This window comes from Corapipo altera, unplaced genomic scaffold (assembly GCF_003945725.1).
Source record: "Corapipo altera isolate COAL_440 unplaced genomic scaffold, ASM394572v1 0, whole genome shotgun sequence".
Taxonomy (NCBI): domain Eukaryota; kingdom Metazoa; phylum Chordata; class Aves; order Passeriformes; family Pipridae; genus Corapipo; species Corapipo altera.
In genome coordinates this window covers 32,031,073-32,052,737 of record NW_020884872.1, presented here as the reverse complement: position 1 = coordinate 32,052,737, position 21,665 = coordinate 32,031,073, and the positions used below count along the sequence as shown (strand labels likewise).

General features: G+C 38.1%; 1 protein-coding gene across 7 annotated transcripts in view; it reads left to right on the top strand.

Annotated features, from left to right (window-relative positions):
* Positions 1–21,665, top strand: part of GABRB3 (gamma-aminobutyric acid type A receptor beta3 subunit) — a 117,484-nt gene that overhangs the window by 77,706 nt on the left and 18,113 nt on the right. For all 7 annotated transcript variants that reach the window (XM_027642526.1, XM_027642578.1, XM_027642563.1 and 4 more), the window contains 4 exons: positions 3,148–3,368; positions 9,205–9,287; positions 10,308–10,445; positions 18,867–19,019. In XM_027642526.1, coding sequence (XP_027498327.1) covers positions 3,148–3,368; positions 9,205–9,287; positions 10,308–10,445; positions 18,867–19,019 — 595 coding nt within the window. The remainder of the gene's footprint in view (positions 1–3,147; positions 3,369–9,204; positions 9,288–10,307; positions 10,446–18,866; positions 19,020–21,665) is intronic.

Genomic DNA, 21,665 nt, shown 5'->3' with positions numbered 1-21,665 from the left:
CGCTCAAACCATTTTTGCGTTTTTCTTGAGTATAGGGAAAAGCTTCCTTTATGGGTACAAAGTCTTGAAAATTAGTTAATCAGAGAATGAGAGCTGACATCCTTATGGGTTTTAATAAGCTTACTTTCTGCAGGTAGTGATTTGGGTAGAACCACCCTAAGGAACTGGCCTTTCCTAATCATTTACTGTTCCTTGCACAGCCAAGCAGTTTCAGTGCAGTTCTAATATGACTTTGTTGCTGTTTGCTTTGAGGCGATTGAAAAAAGTGTGATGGTAACCAGTGTTAATTATTTCTGTCATCAGCTGCAGAGCAGGTGAGGCTGACAGAGCCCAAAAGTACAGTGATCCTTCAAGCTGTGTGGTAACACAAGTGCTTTCTTGGGTACTCTATTTCTGTCTTGTCTGTTGTTTGAAGTGCGCAGTGGGGTTACTCTTTTTTGAAAATATAATTTTTGGGTTATCATTGCTTTCAGTACATGCAAATATAGTCATATACATAGACACATAGAAGGTTTTTTTAAATTTTAATTTAAAATTAAGATGCTATAAGAAGTGAGGGTTAATAGGGGAAGCACTAGTGAAATTCTTTTGTTAGAGGAAGTGTTTTGGAAGTTTGATTTTCATTCAAGACACTGGAAGTTCCGGATGTTTGATGAATGTTGCTGGTTCTGTGTGTAATTTGTAAACTTCCTTCTCTGTTGTTCCCTGACATAGTAAATGTTATTATTTAAAAATAAAGTAACAGACTATTAGTCCTTGTATTGCTACATATGTTTTACTTAGCTAATTAATTACTCCACTCATTAGATGTTAACATATATTTTGTCTCAAGCCAAAGGAAAAAGAGAGCTAGCCTGAAGCTCTGTTCTTTTCAAATTAATTCCTCTTATATTTTGGTGCTAGCCATTTCATTTCTTTCAATGCTATGCTGTGCCATCACTTTTCTTTATTTCATTTTTTAGCATTATTTTGTGCATATACTGTGCATTTATCTATGGTGAGCTCTTCGTGTACTGCTCATGTGTCCACAGCTTTTATAATACCAAATTTCTTGACATTGATGTGCAAACCATTATAGAAGCCAGGCACATACCAAATTTTGAATGTTAATAGAAACAATCTTTACTTAAGGGAAAACAGAGCGGGTACAGGATATTTGTTCTAATGCATTAGCATTAGAAAACTGGTTGCATTGAACATGAGGAGAGAGGTGGTCTTCCTGACTTGCAATGGGAGTGAGGCAGCTGCACCCAGTGTAGCATGCACCTCATTCACTGATGAGCAGGGACCATTAGTCCAACTGAAGAAAGTGGAGCACAAAAATGGAGCACGGTTCTCCTGAGCAGTCATGTCAGATTTGAAGTTTGACGGATGAGATTCCTTCCAGGCAGTTCCATGTGGGCTCTTCTCTCCCATCACGGGGCTCTTTTGTTTTCGAAGGTCTCCTATTAGTTTCTTAAAATGGGAACAGCTTTTCCTTGATATCTATAATGATTTATTTTTCTAAGCAATTAAATTTGATTTCTTTAAACTGTAGCAGCTCCCTCATTAAAGAGAATGAGTCACTGAATCAAAAATGCAAAGACTCTGAGCGTGAAAGTTTCATGTGATTTCAAGGAAAGGCTGTAGGGCTTGAGGGAAGCAGGGCAGGAGCACTGCCTGAAATTGGATTGTCTCCACATGAAACCCATTACAAGAATGGACCGTTCTCAAAAGCTGTGCTTAGAAAGCTTGAGCATCCTTTTCCCAAACAAGCAGCAAGCCTGAGGGGTTTTGCGTCACCAATTTGTAGAACCAGATGCAAATGTAGGTATCCTGTGGCTTGCACACCTGCTGCTAAATATTTAAATGTGTTTGGAGATCACATAAATTTCTCAGGGTTTTGTGAAGAATTTCATGAAGGGTTTTATTGTTTAGACCACTTCTGTAATTTGAAAATCAGAGTTTTAATGGCCTGTACTTATGGTGTCATTTTTTTCATGTGATTATTTTTTCAGTTTTGTTGGCACATAACTTTAAAATGTTCCCAGACATTTATTTTTTCAATGTTTTATAATATCATGAAGCTAATGAATGAGGCCTATCATCTAAGCTTTCAGAGTGTTTCAGTGTAGTGTTATTATGACATGAAGAAGTCAAGTTAGCAAATTCTGAAATGAATAAATAAATTTAAAATTGATGTTTTTGGCTTCTGTATCCATGTTTAGGCTTTTACATTAGTGATCACAGTTCATAGCAGACACTATAAACCTTAAAACTGACAAAATTATGAAAACCAAGCATTCACATTAGTGGGATGTTACTACAATTTACTGTTCTTCTAGGTACCAGTGTAGCCTGTTGATGAGAAAATATTTATGTAACTGCAAGATGCAGTCTCACACAAAGGCACATGTATAATCAACATATTCACAGGTTATTTTTCAGACAGCTATTTACATTGCTTCAAAATACTTCTAAGGTTTTTGCATTTATCTATCATTTTTAAAAATGGGGAAGATGGCAGTATTTACCTATTATGTCATTTATCATTCCACAAACATGATAATTTTGGGTAGTTGTCACAGGAACTACATGAGAAAAAAGGAGGAGCAGGACAAAAGATACTGATACTAGCTGAATTTGAAATGGTCCCTTAGTCTAGAGTGATACTTGAATTATATGAACTATTTATTAAGTGATAATGATCAGCGATGATGATCATCATCACTGGTCTAATCTGGCCTCCAATCGGGAGGTCTGGAGACACACCATCTATAACGCTGCTGCTTCTTTTGAGAAAGAAGGACGTAGGATCACTCTCGAGGAGAAAAGACAACGCAGAAAGAACTGTGTCTTGCTGATACCACCTAAGGAGTCTTTCTGCTGTGCCTTTTGCAACTGGACTTGTCTATCTCGCATTAGCCTTTTTAGCCACCAGCGTGCTTGTAGCAAATGTGGGTAGAACCCTTCCCAAATCTTCGTTCATGAAGCCTAGCCATGATGATTAAGTGATACAAATATTTAATTTTTATTAAGCATTTAAAAATATTAAATTTAAATCAAATCAACAGCAAAATAAACTATTAACAGGAAAAAAAAAATTATTCTCCCAGTTACACATAGTATGGTTGACTGTTGTGCTTCTCTTTTTTTTTTCCTCACCAGGATTACACTTTGACGATGTATTTTCAACAGTACTGGAGAGATAAGAGGCTGGCTTATGCTGGGATACCTCTCAACCTCACACTTGACAACCGGGTGGCAGATCAGCTTTGGGTGCCTGACACTTACTTCTTAAACGACAAGAAATCATTTGTGCATGGTGTTACTGTGAAGAATAGAATGATTCGCCTTCACCCGGATGGAACAGTGCTTTACGGCCTCAGGTCTGTGCTTCCACAATGAAGATTTCATCACTGCTGTTATGTATTGTTGATGTTTTCTTCCTGGTACAAGGTTATTACAAACATTGGCTAGTGTATTATGTAACCTTCCCTGTAACTCTGAAAGATGCCCGTAGAAAACAAATGACACACTGGATGTTTCTTAATTTTGCCAGAAGCGCCTTCAGTCAGGTTTTATCTGTTTCTGTAGAGTCACCATATCTGGAAAGCCCACTGGCTATAGGAAGCAGAAAGGCACATATTAATTGTAAACCTGAAAATTTTGTCTAAAATACAGGCAGTAAGATTGAATGTGGGTGCTTACGTTGTCTCCTGGTGTGTCTGTAGTCAATTAAAAAAAAAGCCACAAGTAGCCCTGGTTGAGTGGAGTAGCCACAGCTAAGAGCATGACTATGGGTACCTTTAGTGATTTTTTCAAGCAGGAATCAGCACTGCAATGTGTTATATTTCAAACCAGAGGTACAGTGTGACTTTGACCTGTGTTTTCTTTGTTTTCCGTCATAGCTTTTATGGTTAGGAATGCCACAATATCCTTTCCTTAATAAACTTAACTACACCAGCAAAAATCTTAGTGAAAGATTCAGTAGTATCAAAAATCTACTTTCTTTCAGTATGTTGCTCCATTTGGTCCAGCGGTTTAAACTACCAAAACAAGTCTGAAAGCTCCATTTCCATCACTGGAAGTTTCTTGAATATTTAAGCAGAGATTGGTGCATATAAGTAGTGCAGGATAAAGAGTCCCTTGTATAAAAATGAATGAGCTCTGAAAAGTGGTGCAGGTGGATTGTATGTCTGATTTCATTATTTTACCTGCTTCTTTTTTTTTATCAACAGTTGAACTTTTTACCTGACTGGAGTTTTGGCCCCTCACCTCTTCAGCTTCTATTACATAGCACGTATGGGGTAGATTTGGATCTAGAATCTTTTTAGACAAAACAGAAATAAACTCAACCCATTATGAAACTTTAAAGAAGTTTAGAATGTTGTCTCTGTAATTAACTCGTTTTAGCAAAAGGAGGCTTTTGTCTCCTTTTGGAATACTACATGTTTAGGGTTCTTTCCACAAGTGGTTAAATGTAAAAAAAAATGATCCAAGATATATTTGTTTTCTTTATGCCAAGAAACATCCCCACAACATAATAGAAAAGTAATGGAGATTAGAACTCTTGTGATCCTAATAATATGTAGAAGTCTTTCTGTCGCACTCTAAAAGCATTTGGAATCATTCAGGTGAGGATTATCTGTCATAGAATAGTGTATTTGAATAAGTTAGCTTCCTCTTCTGCAAAGTGTAAGTGTCCACAGGCAGATTGCATTTCACATAATAGTATTTGCTTAGCAGGGTTTTCACCAATTGTGCATGTGTGACAAACTTCTTTCCATTCCTTTTCTCTGAAAGCATGTAATATCCAGGGTCAGATATCCAAAGTGTGAAGCAACTGAGTTACACAGTGAAGAATGACTGTCTCAAATTAATCTTGGCAAAATACAGGACGCTGTGATCAAAAGGAAGGAAATATCTGAGCTCTGCTGATTTAAAGACTTGTGCTTTGTGTTGCTCTACTGCTACCCTGTCTTCCTCTTTTGTGGCTTCAAAGCATCACAATGGCATTGGGCTCAAGCTGCAATCCAGATGCAGTGTGAGTTGAGGCCAGAACTTGGAGTTTTATGTGCCATAAAGCACAGGGTCACTCAGATTAATAGGGGACATTTTGGAGGGTTGCAACCAATTACAGAACATCCACAGAGCAAAGCAGTTCCTCGACACATATAATTGAAAGTGATCCCAAGGCCACACTGACTCTGTTTTCTCTTCTGAACAATGTGGAATTTATCATAGTTTTGAAGGACTTCAGTCGTCCAAAATTCCTCTCTACTTTAGAGAAAGCAGTTTGCTACTGCAGCAGAAGGCTGTGATAGTGGGGCAATGGGACAGTAGCTTTTTGAAGTTCAGCACATTTCTGAGGAATTTTTTTCTTTGGGCAACACACTGCATTTGTTCTACCTTCTTCAGAACGATATACAAGACAAATTATGATAAACAGCTCTTTTTTCATAATAGACCAAAAAAAAATTACATTATAGTCTGGGGATCAAAAATAGAGTCTGACTGCCTGTGTGTTTGCCATATATAAACCTCTTGTTCTCAGGCAGTACAATGCTAAATGTTACAAATAAATGGTGTGGAGCTATGTATGTGTTTTATTTGAAAGTACTCACATAATTATCACTTGTGTATAAAACATAAACGTTTTCATGGCGAAAAGGTTAGGTGTAATCAGTCAGACAAGGCAGCTGCACTTCTTTTTTGAATGAATGTATTTCTGTATCAATATGAAAAGAAGATTAAGTTAGCCACTGGTATTGTGACCTACTCACATAAGAAGTACCTATATTGCTTAGACTGATTTACACTATAAACTTCTTGTGGACATAAAATATCCTTGTGTCGCTTGTGCATGCAGCATCTCTCAACACATCACAGGTGGGGTTCCTATACAGTATCCCAATATAGACAAAGGCAATCAACCTGGAAATAAAGCATCAGAGAAGGATAAAATTCTACATCCATAGGAAAGGAAACCAGAGTGGGAAATTATAAACAATTAAAAATATTTCCTTTGTGTCATTGCTTTCAGAATGTATATGTGTCTGTGCCTGTGTACTGCTTCATTCCCATCCCATAAAAAATAAACCTGCTCTTTTTGGGAGCATGCAGAAACCTGAGCAATTAACATTTGCTTTTGGTGTGCATTTGTGCAAGTTAAATTTGGTTGCTTGAATGTTCATTCAGGAGGGACCTCTGAGTATTCAACTCTACTTTGAGTAAATGAGATAAATCTGTTTCTGTCTATTTCTAGCTGTATCTTCTTTTTTAGTGTATATTTATTAAATTAAAACTACACATTTTTCTGTAGTGTAGAACGTTACTTGAGCAAGAATATGCAGTTTCTGGTACTGGAACTTGTAACACAAAACCACTATAGTATGTGAACAGACAAAACTAAAAATACATTCCTTAAAAAGTCAAAATACAATTAATAAGTTGAGTATAAGTTTACCAGCTGTATAATTTTTTATAATTTTGTCAAATGAATAATTTGTAAGTGCATGTGTTCTGTATAGCTGGCATTTAAAGCTAGTTATACAACATAATAGTTAAGATCCTGGTACCACATTCCCTCTTATATCAACTTAGCTCACATGGATTGTGCTGCAGGATGGCAAATGAGACCTAGGTCAGTGTAGGCATATGTACTAAAGCACAGGAGAGAACCCTCATATCAGCAATTTCCAAACATGCCTGCTTGTTTTACTTTGAGCACAGTCATCAGTTGGCTCAGGAGCAAGATCCTGTCATTGCACAATCAGTATGGCTTTGTAAAACTGATCACTGCTAAGACCTTGTTTATCAAGAAACACAAATTTAAGAATAAGTTTTCTCCTCTAAGACCCTATGCTTAGTCCTAGTTTTATATGCTTAGCTGGAGCTACTAGTTGTCATCATATTGAGGAGACATTCATAGAGTCATAGAAAGCTTTTTCATAGAAATGAGATCATCTCATTCCAACCCTCCTGTCATAAGCAAGGACACCTTTGACTAGACCACATTTTTCAAAGCCCCATCCAACCTGGCCTTCAACACTTCCAGGGATGGGACATCCCCAACTTCTCTTGGCAACCTCTTCCACTGCCTTAGGAAAGAATAGGAAAGAATATCCAATCTAAACCAACTCTCAGTTTGAAGCCATTCCCCCTTTCCTATATGCTACATGCCCTTGTACAAAGTCCCTCTCCAGCTCTCTCGTAGCCTCTCTTTTGGTACTGGAAAGCTGTTATAAGGTCTCTCCAGAGCCTTCTCTTCTCCAGGCTGAACAACCCAGATGATTAATCATCTCCATAGTTAGCAACCCTGTATCCAGGCCCTTTGCGTGAGGTTCCAGAAGGACATTTGCAAATGTTGGTTGCAGAGAAGATGTCCCCCTAAACTGCAGAGCAGCAAAGGAACTGCTGTTTGTAAACTGCTCCAACCCACAGGGATTCGTGTTAAGAGGAACCAGAGCCACTCCCAGATAGCAGCTGTAGGAAAGTTGACCTAAGTATCCTCTTGTGATACAATACTTAGTACCTGAAATCCCGTGGAACTAACATAAGGGCATTCAGAGGACAGTCAGAGGGATCAGCAGTGACAAAGACATGATCCTGCCATAGATAAAGGCTGGAAAGGACAAAGATCAGCTCTGTGCCTTTCTCAGTTGCTAATGGTAGGAACACAAGTGAGAAGATACGCTGAGGACAGATGCTTGAACTCTTTCCTCTCCTAGCTCATCCACGGCCTCTGTGCTCGTACAAATGTATCTCCCTCTGCAAAGAAATGATAATATTTTCTTGTAAAAAGCACCTTCTTTGTCAGAGAAGGGTGGCCTCTGTTGTCCTTTGAGATAGTTTAGTGGTCTTAATCACTTTCTTTAGATATTACGTGGTTATTCATCTGGAATGATCTATATGCTAAGGATAAGAGTTCTTTCCTTCCTTTTCTTTGAGATTGGATAAAACATTCATAATAACAACATGGATTTGTGGGGGTTTTTTTAGTGTGAAAGAGATGAAAAAAGGCACCTAAGTACTTTTCTTCTTTTGAAACATTGCCACAGAATTTTAAAGTAGTTTACCAGATAGAAGATTAGATTCTCTAATTTGAAAAGATTAAGGGATAGAAGGAAGAACTTCAAAACAGAGAAAACACACAAACAAAATCTTAATATTGAAGGTTCCAGCTTTTAGAGGTACATTCAGGGCATTTTCCCCTCTTGTATTATTAGCATAAATTATCACCAGAATATTATTTGTTTAGGAACAAACTGTGTGCAAGGTCCATGTCTTGTTTATATCAGAAAAGGATCGGTAAGGAATGGACCTAGTCAGGCTCAGAAGATAATTTAATGTAAAATATATATTAAACCATTATAAAGACAATGATGCATAATAATGTACATACTCTTGATGAGGGCTGTGATTCAGAAAAATACTGAAATACACTGCAGACTAATTATGATCATATGGTTATATCTGTCTAAAAGATAATACAGACACATAAATCCATTAATTTAAAAATGAAGTGCCAGTGCTGTGTGAAGCTGTTAATACAGTTGTTCTGGTTGCTCATGTGTATTGTTGACACTCCTGGTAATAAGAGGGTGAAAAATGCTGGTTCATCAATAGTGAAATGTTTTGCAAAGTCATCCTTAGGGTGCTAAATTGCTAAAGAGGCAGAGAAGCAAAAATGTGTTGTTATTTTAGGAGAAAATTTAAAATTCAATACGGAGCTTCATAACGAAATCCTCTTTAAATTTGAAACCTAGACAAGTCTCCTCAACTTCGAAACAAAGCATTTTGCTGGACTTAAAGCTCTTTTCCAACGTTTCAGAATTTTTTTTTCTAGAGCTGCCACAAAACCAAGAAATCAGTTATTCACACAACTTTAATCATTTTGACATTTGTAGCAGATCTTTTTCACTTCACGTTTTCTGTTATAGAGTCATATCTTTTAATCTCAGTAAATGTTCATGTAATAATATGAATAGGTCCACTGAACTCCAAAGGGACTGGTTGTATAAGGGTAAGTTGCAGTGAGTTGTTCCATTGAAAGTCACTGTAACTAATGTTGTATTAAGCTGCTGCTCAATGGAAAATATGGACCAGATGCTCAGTTACTGTAAGCTATTCTTCAGAGAGTCCTCACTTTGAAAGATAACACCATCACCAAAACCTGGATTACTGACTATATAGTAAAAGTATTTGATGTTTGTATTTTAGAATCACAACCACTGCTGCTTGTATGATGGACTTGAGAAGATACCCATTGGATGAACAAAACTGTACTCTGGAAATAGAAAGCTGTACGTACATAAAAAAATACGTGTAAAATCTAGTTCAAGTGCATGGCAGTTTTCCTTTTATAGAACTGTGTAATATTTGCACATGTGTCTATAAACACTGTGAATCATGTAATTATCACCATTTGGATTTTTTGTTTGTCTGTTTATTTGACTTACTAAAAATATAAGGATTCACCCATTTCTAGATAGATGAATGCATCCTAGAAAAATGAGTTTAGGACAGAATGAAGTCATTTAGTATTCCTGCCTGACTTGGCAGAGGTAGTGACTCAATGCTTATCTTTGATAGAAGAGGTGAATATTTGTATTTTAACTAGATTCATTTTCAAGAGAACAAATACTGTGATACTATTTTCTTTCAGGATGCTTTATTTTGCATGGATCATCTTGCTGCAGGACACCCCCTGAGCCTTCAGATTGGCCCCATTTATGATTTGCAATTGTGTCCCAAACAGATTGTGTCCCAACAGATGTGTATTTGCGCTTCAGGAGTTCCTGCTCCATTTCTGCTGTTGGCTGGAAATTGTGGGCCGTATACAGGAAATACTAGTATATATATTCTATATTCAACTGTAGTCCTCCACTACAGAAGCTAATGGAAATGGTGCAACTCACACTGTTTAGTGTGAGTGGAAAAGGTCTGCCTCAGTTATGTTTCTCTGTATTCATTGAATAATCTGTCTTCTTTTGGTGATTAGCAGCATAAATATACAATTGGTTTCAGAATTAAATAATAAATTAGTCTTAAATAATGGATAGTGTTTTCTTCTCATTGTGGCCATTCCAGAATATTATGTGAGTGATAAAAAGAATAAATAAAATGAAAACAGAGTATTTTGCTTAAAATTCCTGGGCAGACTGTAATGGCACAGCTATTTGGGAGACCTTCCCACAGGCAAAATACGATACAGCTCTCCAGCTGTTCAAGTTCTTTTCATTGTCTCAAATGACAGGCTGCATGTTTGAAGCCACATTTGAGTCTGCTGTTATTTCTGACTTACTCTCCTGCTTTGCCTGCAGATGGCTACACAACTGATGACATAGAGTTCTACTGGAGAGGTGGAGATAACGCAGTCACTGGCGTGGAGAGGATTGAACTTCCTCAGTTCTCTATTGTGGAATACAGACTGGTGTCAAAGAATGTTGTCTTTGCCACAGGCAAGTATTGCCATTTGCTCATTTAGTGCTTAATTTCTTTGTGTCTGAAAATTACTGTTGTATTAATAATAATTAATCATTATTACCAATCGTGATATGTAGACTGTATTGCATGTTTGTCTAAAGAAATTACTTGACAAAGCCTGGAGGTAGCAGCCCATGAAATGTCATTCCTGACCTGCATTCAATGCTGCATTCAGCTCTGGGGCCTCCAAAACAAGAAGGACATGGACCTGTTGGAGCGAGTCCAGAGGAGGGCCACACAGATGATCAGGGGGCTGGAACACCTCTCTGATGAAGATGGGATGAGAGACTTGGGGTTGTTCAGCCTGGAAGAGAGAACGTTCTAGCAGCCTTCCAGTACCTAATGGAGGCCAGGAAGAGAACTAGGGAAGGACTTTTTACAAAAATGTTTAGTGATAGGACAAGGGGGAATGGCTTCAAACTGAAAACGGGTGGATTTAGATTAGATATAGGAAGAAATTCTTTATTGGGGCAGTGGTGAGACACTGGGTTGCCCAGAAAAGTTGTGAATGCCCCACCTCTGGAAGTGTTCAAAGCCAGATTAAATGGAGCTTTGAGAAAGCTAGTCCTATGGCAGGGACATTTTTGTTAATCTTTAAGGTCCCTTCCAACCCAAATCATTAAACAGTCTTTAACCCAAACCACTAAGATAGTCTTTGACCCAAACCACTTAGATAATCTTTAAGGTCCCTTCTAACCCAAACCATTCTATGATTCTATAATTCTGTGATTTCTTGTTTGTTTTTCTTTTTCGTGTGTTTGTGTGAAACTTAACTAGACATCTAAATATCTGTGATCTAAATAAATAGGAAGTCATTCACCTCTGAATCATGAGTTTAAATGTACCTTACAGGGTTACTGATCTGCATAAATATGTTTATGCAGATAAACATATAGGTCAAAAAGCTACCAATTTTATAAACACCTCCCTGCAACTTATCAGTGCATGTTTGTTTTATTGTTGTATAGTAAATGTAATATCTTTTATATCTTGATTTGTACTGATGAGTATATAGTACTGTATACATACCCAGTGTGTTTGTTGTCATAGTTAAGATGCTAAAATGAAATTCATGTGTTTCCTACTTGTTTGCTTGAAGGTGTAATAAAAGTTATTAGTAAGTCACAGCATTGGATGTCTTCAGATGACAAGGTGAAATGTTGATTTACATATTTGATATGAGACACCAGTATAGGAAAGTGTTGTTATGTTTGACAAGACCAAAGCAACGCAGAAAGCCATCAGCACATGTGGGGCCATTATTTGACTCATTATTTGGGACCATCAGATTTTCAGTGCTCTTCAGACCACAGGAGTGTGCTGTTCCATCTGTCCCAGCACACTCGAACAAATGAAGCACAGCTCAATCATGTTTGTAAGCATCACTTCACCCACTCTTTGGACACAGCATCTGTTTCAAAGTACACAGAAACATGAGTTGTATTTCAGAACAAAATGTAAATATTGCTGGGACTGAAATTAGTATGAGGAGATTTGCCAACTGCTGCTGTTCTTGTTTATCAATGTGAATGGAAGGGGTTTTTTTCTGTAGAGAATCAGATACTCTAATCCTACATCCTTACATTCTGCAACTACTGTCACCTTTGGCAGCCAGGGCTTACCTGCCCCTCCACAGGACTGGATATACTTTTGTAGGAAGGCTCTTTTAGACAACAAGGAGAATACAGAGAATTTATTTGTGAAGCTTTTATGACAGTCCAAGGCCACCTTTTATTTCAGTATGAAATATTTCAGTAAAGGCACGATTTAGTAATTTAGAGATGAGAGAGAGCTGTAAAATACAGGAAAATGAGAAATCCAGAGATATGTGCCAAATACCAGAGAGAGTAAAAACTAGGAGTACACTTTTCTGTGACTGACCAATTTTCAGAATCTTAATGGTTCTTTCCAAAAAAACTAGTGAAAGGAGTAAAAAAGTCTCATGCTTCAGGGTTTGAGATAACTTGGCATTAGGGAGTAGGATGGCACAGTCACATTACTCCATGTTTCTTGTACCATTTTCTGGAACATGTAATTTTTGTCACTTATGAAGACACAATACTGAATTTACTATTACTTTGGTACAGGACATTATGAAAATGGTAGTTTATCAGTTATGAAATTCTGTGACAAGTATTTGCACGCAGAGGAAACATCACATTTATTTCTCAAAACCATGTTTAAATCTGAAGCATGATACTGAATCCAATAGATAAAGTCAGCAGATTCCTTTCAAGTTTCTTCTCAAGACTTTCTTATGGTCCTAGTAATTAGGGTCAGTTTCTACATTTTTGCAGAAAATAAGTCAGGCATGCTTTTGGCTTTGAGGTTACTGAAGTCTCAAGAGAAGATATTAGTTCTTTGAGCGCAATATCTCAGTGAACATTTCAGAGTTTTCAGTCCTAGTGTGCTTTGATAGAATAAAACTAAAAGAAGACTTCAGAGTCATGCCATAAACAGCTTTTGGATTAGTTATTTCTCCTATCTTTCATGAGGAACAGTACTGTATAATCTTGTGTAACTTATGCAAAAGGAAAAATCTGTTCCCATAATTACTACTGAGAAGCAATTAAAAGCATGGGAAACCCCCCATAGATAATGACAGAAGGCTGTGCAGAGATGCAAGATTATTGGAGGAACTGTGTGCCTGTTTAAAGTATAGCATGCAAGTTTAAAATTAGCTTGCCAAATTAGCAAAATGCGTCTGAAAAAAAGTATAAAAATCAATATGGACAAATGCAGAATACAGCATCTGTACAACTAATTATTCCTATCCAAATTCAGTAGAGGGAATGCCAGATTAGAACAGGGATCTGTGCATAGAAATCCAGGGTTCCTGTTGATCTCAGACTGAACATGAGCCAATAACATCTTTTTATGGGGGGAAAAAAAAAACAAACAACAAAAATATGAATCACGTAATAAAAAGGAGTCTAATTTACATTGGTAATGCTTGAGCTTAGTATTTGTGGTCAAGGATAGCATTCTTCAAGACAGTTGTGGAGCAATCGAAGAGGGTCTAGGGAAAATAAGCGAGTGTGAGTGAAAGTCTAGAAAATGGCATATCTGAGATTAGTGGACAAACAGGTATGGTCGTGTAGTTTAAAAAGGAGAACACTTGGTTGGGAACTAAATAAAATTTTTAAGTGTCTAGAAGGTATCTGCAAAGCCATGCACCGTAGCCTGTTCCCTTTATTCATGAATTGCTATGAAGAAGAAGTGTCTGGTTTGATTATCCTTCTAACACCAGCTGAAGGCCATACAGGATACCATAAGATATCTAAAAAGGCACTGGATCCCCATGTGTCAGTAACTGAATTAAGCCCATAATCGAATAATACCAAATCAGTGCTGCTAATGGAATCTAAAGAGCTATTGAACTCACAAACAACTCTATTCTGTAAAGTGAATACTCTTAAGATGGTATTCAGTTGCCTAAACATAAGTATCCGGTGTGTGGCAGTTTGAGCTTGGCTCCCTGCTGAGTGCCCAACACCACAACGAAAGCCCTTCCCCCCTCCCTTTTCTTAGGAACACAGGGAAAGGAATTGAAAAGGAAAAGCTACAAAAAAACCTTGAAATGGCAAAACAAAGCAGTATATATATATATATATTTACATATATTACAGTTATATACAGTTACAATACTATATACATATAAAAGAGAACCCCAAACGCCCCCAAAAAGAAGAAAAAGGAAAAAAACCCAGATATACACAGTCAATAAGAGCTAGCAAATGAAATCTTAGTACTTTCCTTGAGAAAAGCAGAAACGTCTCAGTCCACAGTCACTGCATCTCCCTCTTGAACTCAGGTGGAAGGCTGTGGCCTCTCGACAATCCAGAGGCCCACACCCCCACGGCTGGAGGACCCACAGGGAGAGCTGCTCTCCAAGTACGCCGAAAGAGAAGAAGAAAGAACCTCCTCTCCCCTTCTTATTTATACGTTCGCTTATGTAAAAAATAGGATGGAATACTGGGACATAGGTACTTCCTTGGTTTTGAGCTGGTTTCCGGGGAAGGCCTAGACCAAACCATTACACTGTTGCTTCTGGGGAAGCTGTAGAGCATCCTGGTTAGCAGTTAGGCTGCTGTTCTGGAGTCTTACAGCCTTGTGTCCTATGTCCGCCATCGAGTAATTCAGTATTAATTACTTAACTAGTATTATGTTCTGCTCTTCTTTAGCCTGTCACATCTCCAATGGCATTAGGCATCTCTGTATAGGCAATTAAATCACATCCTTAGAATCACCTGGCAAATCACATCCTTAGAATCAACTGGCTGTAAGTCTAGATCTCCATGGTTTTGCACTGAGAGCTTATGCTCCATCCATGTGCAAATATTTGCATTTAAACACCTGAAATGTAGTGCTAAACCTGTGAGCTGAATCTGCCTCCTAAATGTTTGTTATCCAGAAATGCTAAGATATTAAACAGGAATGGGGATATGTAAAACACCACCTAAAATCTTCAAGTCACGTAGCAGTCAAAACCGTATTAGCAACTTGTTGTTAAGAGGAGGGTAGTCTTAAAAGATTTGAAAATTAAATATTTGCTGTATTCTGAAAGATCAGTCTGTAAAGTGCATTTCCAATTAGCCAAAGAACCTTCCCAGAAGAAAATATTAAAATAAGAATTCTGTTACTGACCAACTCTGTTATCTTGTTTCATACTTGGATAAAACAGCAAGAGACTAATTTAGCCTTGAAGCCAGATATTTCAGCTTGCTAGATTTTAATGAAATTGGAACAGTAACAAGTAATCTCTTTTTACCAAGTGCCCAAATATATGAAAGAGGAATACTGGGGGCTCAGTTGTTGTTTAAGTATTTGTTTTCATGCCTGCATTCTCAGTACTGTTAGATTTAAATACTTCCATCCAAATTCTGTTATTCCTATAGTATTTAAATTAGCCTATAGACATCAACATGTTATATGAGATGGGAGGAAGAATAACAAGGCTAAACAAGATAACAAGATAAAGAAACCCAAATTTTGATGGAAAGTCAGCAACCAGAATTTCCTGGTAATTAATCTCTAAATGTACTGAGCCTTAATTGCTAAATCATTATCCAAGCATAATCAGGCAAGTAACAGCATAATTGTTGAGCTCACTCAGAAATCAACTTGTATTAAATAAATTTTACAAGACGAGTCCTTCTTAGATAAAGATCTGGACTTACAGTCCATGAAGGCTAGGACCCATCCTTTTCCCTGAACTTTAACCATCCAGAAAAGAGGTGGAATTAAGTAGGGGAAAGAAAGAATGGACCTTCTTTTAATTCTTTTTTTTGCCACAGATTGCTGTGGCTTTTTACTGGAGGTGAGATACTATAGGAGAGATGGCAGGCTGGAGGCAGGGCCAGTAGATAATTTGTGAAGACATAAGAACAATACAGATGAAAGTAATACAGATTTTGTAGTCTCAGGGAGAGCTACCTAAAGGAGAACCCTCAGTGCATAGTATGAAAAAAAACAAGGCTACCAGTTCATGCTTCAATTTCAACCTGAACTATACAAAGACTATACTATACTTTATAAGATCATATAGTATAAAAGTATACTATACAAACTGAACTATACAAAGCTTCCCTACCCATGTAGGGAATTGTTGGAGCTACATGATCTTTAAGGTCCCATTTAACCCTAACTATGATTCTATGATATGATTCTATAAGACCAAATTATTTCAACATTTTCTGAGATACAGACCTGTCAATAAAATTCAAGCTTGTAAAATCACCATAAAACAGGATGACATTCCATTTACCCCTGTGAAACTGAGCAATGTGTCACCTCCAGTAAGCAGCTGTAATGCCAGCAAGACTTTTAGTTAGACTGCCTAGAAGCCTCAAATCATCAAAATCTACCCTAAGACTTGAAGGGCTTGGATTCATCTTGCTCTGGTTTATCGTGAATATAGTTTCATTGTCTACATTTGAACTACAGAATCTTTTCCATATAGTCGGTGGAGTCTGGAGACAAATTCAGTACACCCATAGGAGTCCATTTTAGGAGGAGATGGATAATTTTCTAGGTTTCCTTTGCTAGATTGACTGAATGAACTGGAGCTTAGATGCCAGGCTCATGTGTATGCAGTTCAAGTGTGTTGCTTAATTAACTGCTATGTGAGAGGGCATAGTGCAGTCTTCTTAGTCTCCACCTGCTGATCAAAAAGATGTAGGGAGTATATCGTATGCATCAGCTGCACACTGGTGTCTGAGATGTCACAGGGCACCTCAAAAGGACCAGTGCACAGTCAGACTCACAGCTGAATGTCTCTGTTACAGTCAGGTCCAAAGTTCACTCCATTATACTGTTTCTCAGTTTGGGATTTTGTTACTGAACATTACTGACATACGTGACACGTTACTTCTCTCCACTGTTGACACACACCTCTTTCACCTACACCATTTTCTGTGCTTTATCAATGGCAAATTTCTTCTTTCGCTGAATTTACCCAGTGCATCCAGGGTCCTTGACTCTCGAGCAATCCAAAAAGATGCTATGATTCAGTGATTCAGTTCATACTATTTAATCATAGAATCAGTATTTTATGGGAGATTTTGTGTGAGTGGTGTATTATATGAAATAATTTTCATCAACAGAGTTTTATGAAGATTTCTGTCTGGTGCTGTACTCTTATTGAAAGAAGGTGATCAGGTCTACTGCATTTTTAATGTATTTCATGATGGCAGGGTATGCTCCTGTTTTATTTACATAGTCTGCAGACACAAGGCCATGGTAACCTTTTCATAAGAAGCTCAATGAAAAAGTTAACAAAAAATAGAAGACCTGGTTTCAATGAGAGAACTTGCTTTTTGAAATGAAACATTTTTCATTGGAAAATGAAGATATTAAGCAAGCTGCAGTATAAATTATTCTTTGCTGGAAATTGTGTTGACTGCTTTAGCAGAAAACTTTAGTCTGATTTTTGTGATGAAATACCTTCTTCTGACTCCACCAAATATACTTCTCTTGGTGACACTAGAAGAAATTTCATCCTGGAAAAAATTATTACTGATGGAAGTAATCATAGCAACCAGATACATCTACCAAATATTTCTTTTCCCAGTGATAGTTGTGCTGAGATTGTTTGATAAAACGGTTAAGGATATTTGCACAAGTTTGATAGTCCCTAGATGCTTCTGCTGCCTAGAAACGGTATAGCATTTTTTCTGTAGTATGGCTCAAAGTATACCAAACTATCAGGAATGTGATGAAGAGAAATGTACAGTTTTCTTTTCCTTCTTTCTCTCTTAGGAAATCCATCATTCTTGTGTATATGGGCAAATTACAATTTCTTAAGTTCACATGCAAACATATAAACATAATTTAAAGAGAAGTTTGTAATTTTTAGTTTGTCTCTAGGTGTAATCTTTCATATCTTGCTCATAATTTGCATTAGAATGGGTGGGAACTGATCTAATATCTAGTTGGGTTCTCAACATGTGCTGAAATGTTTTTTAGAATGTTGACTAACTAGATCTTTTAGATGAGCTGTTAAAAGTATCATAGCTAAGACAGGTAGTGCAAACACTGAAATCATGAAGCTAATGTTGTGTGTTTCTTATACAGCTGTACTCAGATTTAATCATCTTAGCATTGGGTGAAAGAAATCACAAATTTTTTTAACCATTTGAGAATTCTAAATATATAAAATATATTCAGTAAGATTAACACCAATTTCGATGTACACCAATTTGAAGTTAAGTAATAAGATGTTTTGTTTGAAGCATTGACATTGAGGCTCTTAATTTTTTCATTATTTGTTTGCTCCATTTGTAACAATCCATGAATCCTGTATGTATACACACGCACACACATATAAATTCAACTTTTTTTTACTTGAAATATTTTTAGAAGAAAAATTTTGTCTGGCTCTCATGGATGTTAGAGGATCTGGTCTGAAGTCTTTTCCTCACTGGGATTCATTACAATTTATTTTTAACACCACATGTAGCATGTTTCTCATAGTTCAAATGTAATTAAGAAGTCTCATCTCACAAACTCTTCACTGTAAATAAAAAAATATGCACATTACTAATCCTCTCAATATAAATGCTATTCAGAAAACTGTACTTGGATAAGCGTTTTACTTGGAGACCTAAACATTCGTTTTTAAAAATTAACCAGTGCTCACCCATCTGTTCAGTAATCCAAAGTAACTTATTCTGTCTCTTCCCAAATACAAATTACTTGGACATCACTATATTCACTGAAAAGCTTCTTTTAATGCCAATGAGTAATACAGTGAAGATGTTTTCTGTAGTGTTCTGCAGATGTCATATTAACTCATAAAATGTGCATGCTTTAGTTTCTGCAGAAACCGAAGGCAACTATCCTCAAGTGTCTTTTCTTCAGTATAAAAAATGCTGTTTTCCCCTCTCTTTCCTCAGGTGCCTATCCAAGACTCTCACTGAGCTTCAGGTTGAAGAGAAATATTGGATACTTTATTCTTCAAACCTACATGCCCTCCATACTGATTACCATTTTATCATGGGTGTCATTCTGGATCAATTATGATGCATCAGCAGCAAGAGTTGCCCTTGGTATGTGCTAAGAATGAGTGGGACATTAAAATGTCATACTGAATGTAGCCTTCAGAGGTTGTTAAAAACTACAGTGTGATGTCAGTGTTTTGATATTCCAGAATAATTTACGTCAAAATCATGTCATCCAGTATTGTTTCAAAAGTGATGAGTTTTCCCCTGCATGCAAGAATGAAGCTACCACTAAATCTCTTGACATGAGCTGCTCGTACAGGTCCTAGACTAGTTCTCATTAAAGTTAATGTTGTTGTCAGTAACTTCATCTAGGAGACCAGCCCCACAGTCATACTTGAGCGTGGGCTTGTAGTCCAACTCAGCGTGGGAAGACAAATGTGGCTCCAAGCCTCTTCCTGAGGTCCTGGGTTTTTTAACTGACACTGGCAGGAACAGACTTCAAGAACCATTGCTAGTTCAGCACACAGAGGCACATCAGCTATAACACTCCAGCTAACCCTCAGAATAAATGGTGGGTTAAGTGCGTGTTTATGAAGCCTGAAATGCCATTTATCTCATGACAGATAAACATGGATTTGGTACAGATTGGTGATCCCTGTCCAAGACCTTTTCAGATCAAAGGATCCTTCAAATAAGGGAAGGTGACTAGAAAATTGTGCTGTTGACATGCTATCCAGAGGGACCTTGACAAGCTTGAGGGGTGGACCCACATGACGTTCAACAAGGCCGAGTCAATGGTCCTGTACGTGGGTCAGGCAATCCCAAGCACAAGTACAGGCTGGGGGGAGAATGGATTGAGAGCAACCCTGAGGAGAAGGGCTTAGTGGTGTTGGTTGATGAGAAGCTTGACATGACCCTACAATGTGCATTTGCAGTCCCCAAAGCACCCGTATCCTGGGCGCATCAAAAGCAGTGTGACCAGCAGGTTTGAGGAAGGTGATTCTGTCCTTCTGCTCCACTGTTATGAGACCCTACCTGGAGTACTGCATCCAGCTCTGGGATTCCCAGCATAAGATGGTTGTGGACTTGTTGAAGTGAGTCCAGAGGGACACAGAGATGATCAGGGGACTGGAGCACCTCTCCAGGCAGGCCAAGAGAGCTGGGTTTGTTTAGCTTGGAGGACAGAAGGCTCCAGAGAGGCCTTATGGCACCTTTCAGTACGTGAAGGGGGCCTACAAGAGAGCTGGGGAGAGTCTTTGTACCAGGTCATGTAGTGATCGAACAAGGGGGAATGTCTTCAAGCTGAAAGAGAGTAGATTTAAATTAGGAGGATATTCTTGACTGTGAGGGTGGTGAGGTATTGGAACAGGTTGCCCAGAGAAGTAGTGGAAGTGTTCAAGGCCGGGTTGGAAGTGTGTTTGAGCAACCTGATCTAATGAAAGGTGTCCCTGCCTGTGACAGTAGGGTTGGAATTAGGTGGTCTTTAAGGTCCCTTCTAAGCCAAACCATTCGGTGATTCTGTCATGGTTTAGGAATGGTATTCTCCAATTTAGTGCTACCACAAAAACCATGATGCTGCTCACTTCCGCCTCCTCCTTCTACTGTGGATGGCTGAAGAGGAGAACTGGAGGCACAGAAGGCAAAGATCATGGGTTGAGATAAAAACAGCAATGAGAAAATAAAATTAATAACAGCAACGATATTAGTAACAAAAGTGTACAAAGAGAGATTGATTCACATGCAAAAATGCTCACTGGGGACTCGCGACCCAGCTGCACCCACCCCACCCCAACCCAGAGAGAGCCCTTCCTTCTGGAAAAAGAATCCCTTCCCCCCACCCCCCAGCAGTGAGTGGTATAGAATAACCTTCTGGTCCTAGCCATGCCCCCTCCTGGCTACTGCAGAAATTAACCGTGTCCTGGCCAGAACCAGGACAGATTCTATGACAATATCTCACAGCAAATACTTAATCTTTTACAGAAGCATACTCAAGCATAGCTATAGCTAAGGAAGATTAAATGGATCTATAAATCCTTATGAATACTGCTGCCTCTCATGTTGTCCCAGATTCTGTGCTTCCCAATAGCGCATCCTTCCTACTCAGAGCTTGTCACTAAGTCTGTGCTAACTTCCTGAAGTACTCTTTTATTTTCTTAAAACAGGAAGATATTCCCTAGTTCCCTTCTTTTTCTGTAATGTACCACAGCAAACTCGGACTCCTACCCATGCCTATATGATTTCCCATTTCTGTACCCCATACCTGCCAAGGTGCCACGGACCAAAGCAGGCAGGGTAGACAGCTATATGTCTGTGCTTCATCATATTACGTCCTAGCATCTGAACTTGGGTAACTGAAGATATTTTAGATTAACTGCAGTTACTGCAGATACTGTGGATTAGCTGGTATAGTATGGGCATGATACAATCTGGCATGACACACTCAGCAGGTCAGTTGTGTTCAGCAGCTTGCAGCTAAGTAGTAGCTTAATAGGAAATGGGACATACAGTCCAAACATCTCTGATATATTCATAAATGAACTGGACACCAGAGTTCCACTGGAGACACTATGACCAAGTGTGGGGAGCACTTCAAACACATCAGTCAGCATCTAGATTTTACATACTGGCCAGAACTTCAGAGAACAGATGGTTAGACGGAAGTTACCAAACCCAGTGACATTCCGTGCCCTTCTATAATAGGTTCCTAAGATTTTTCCTTGTTTAAGGAACAGGACTGTCTCCTGTGGCCAA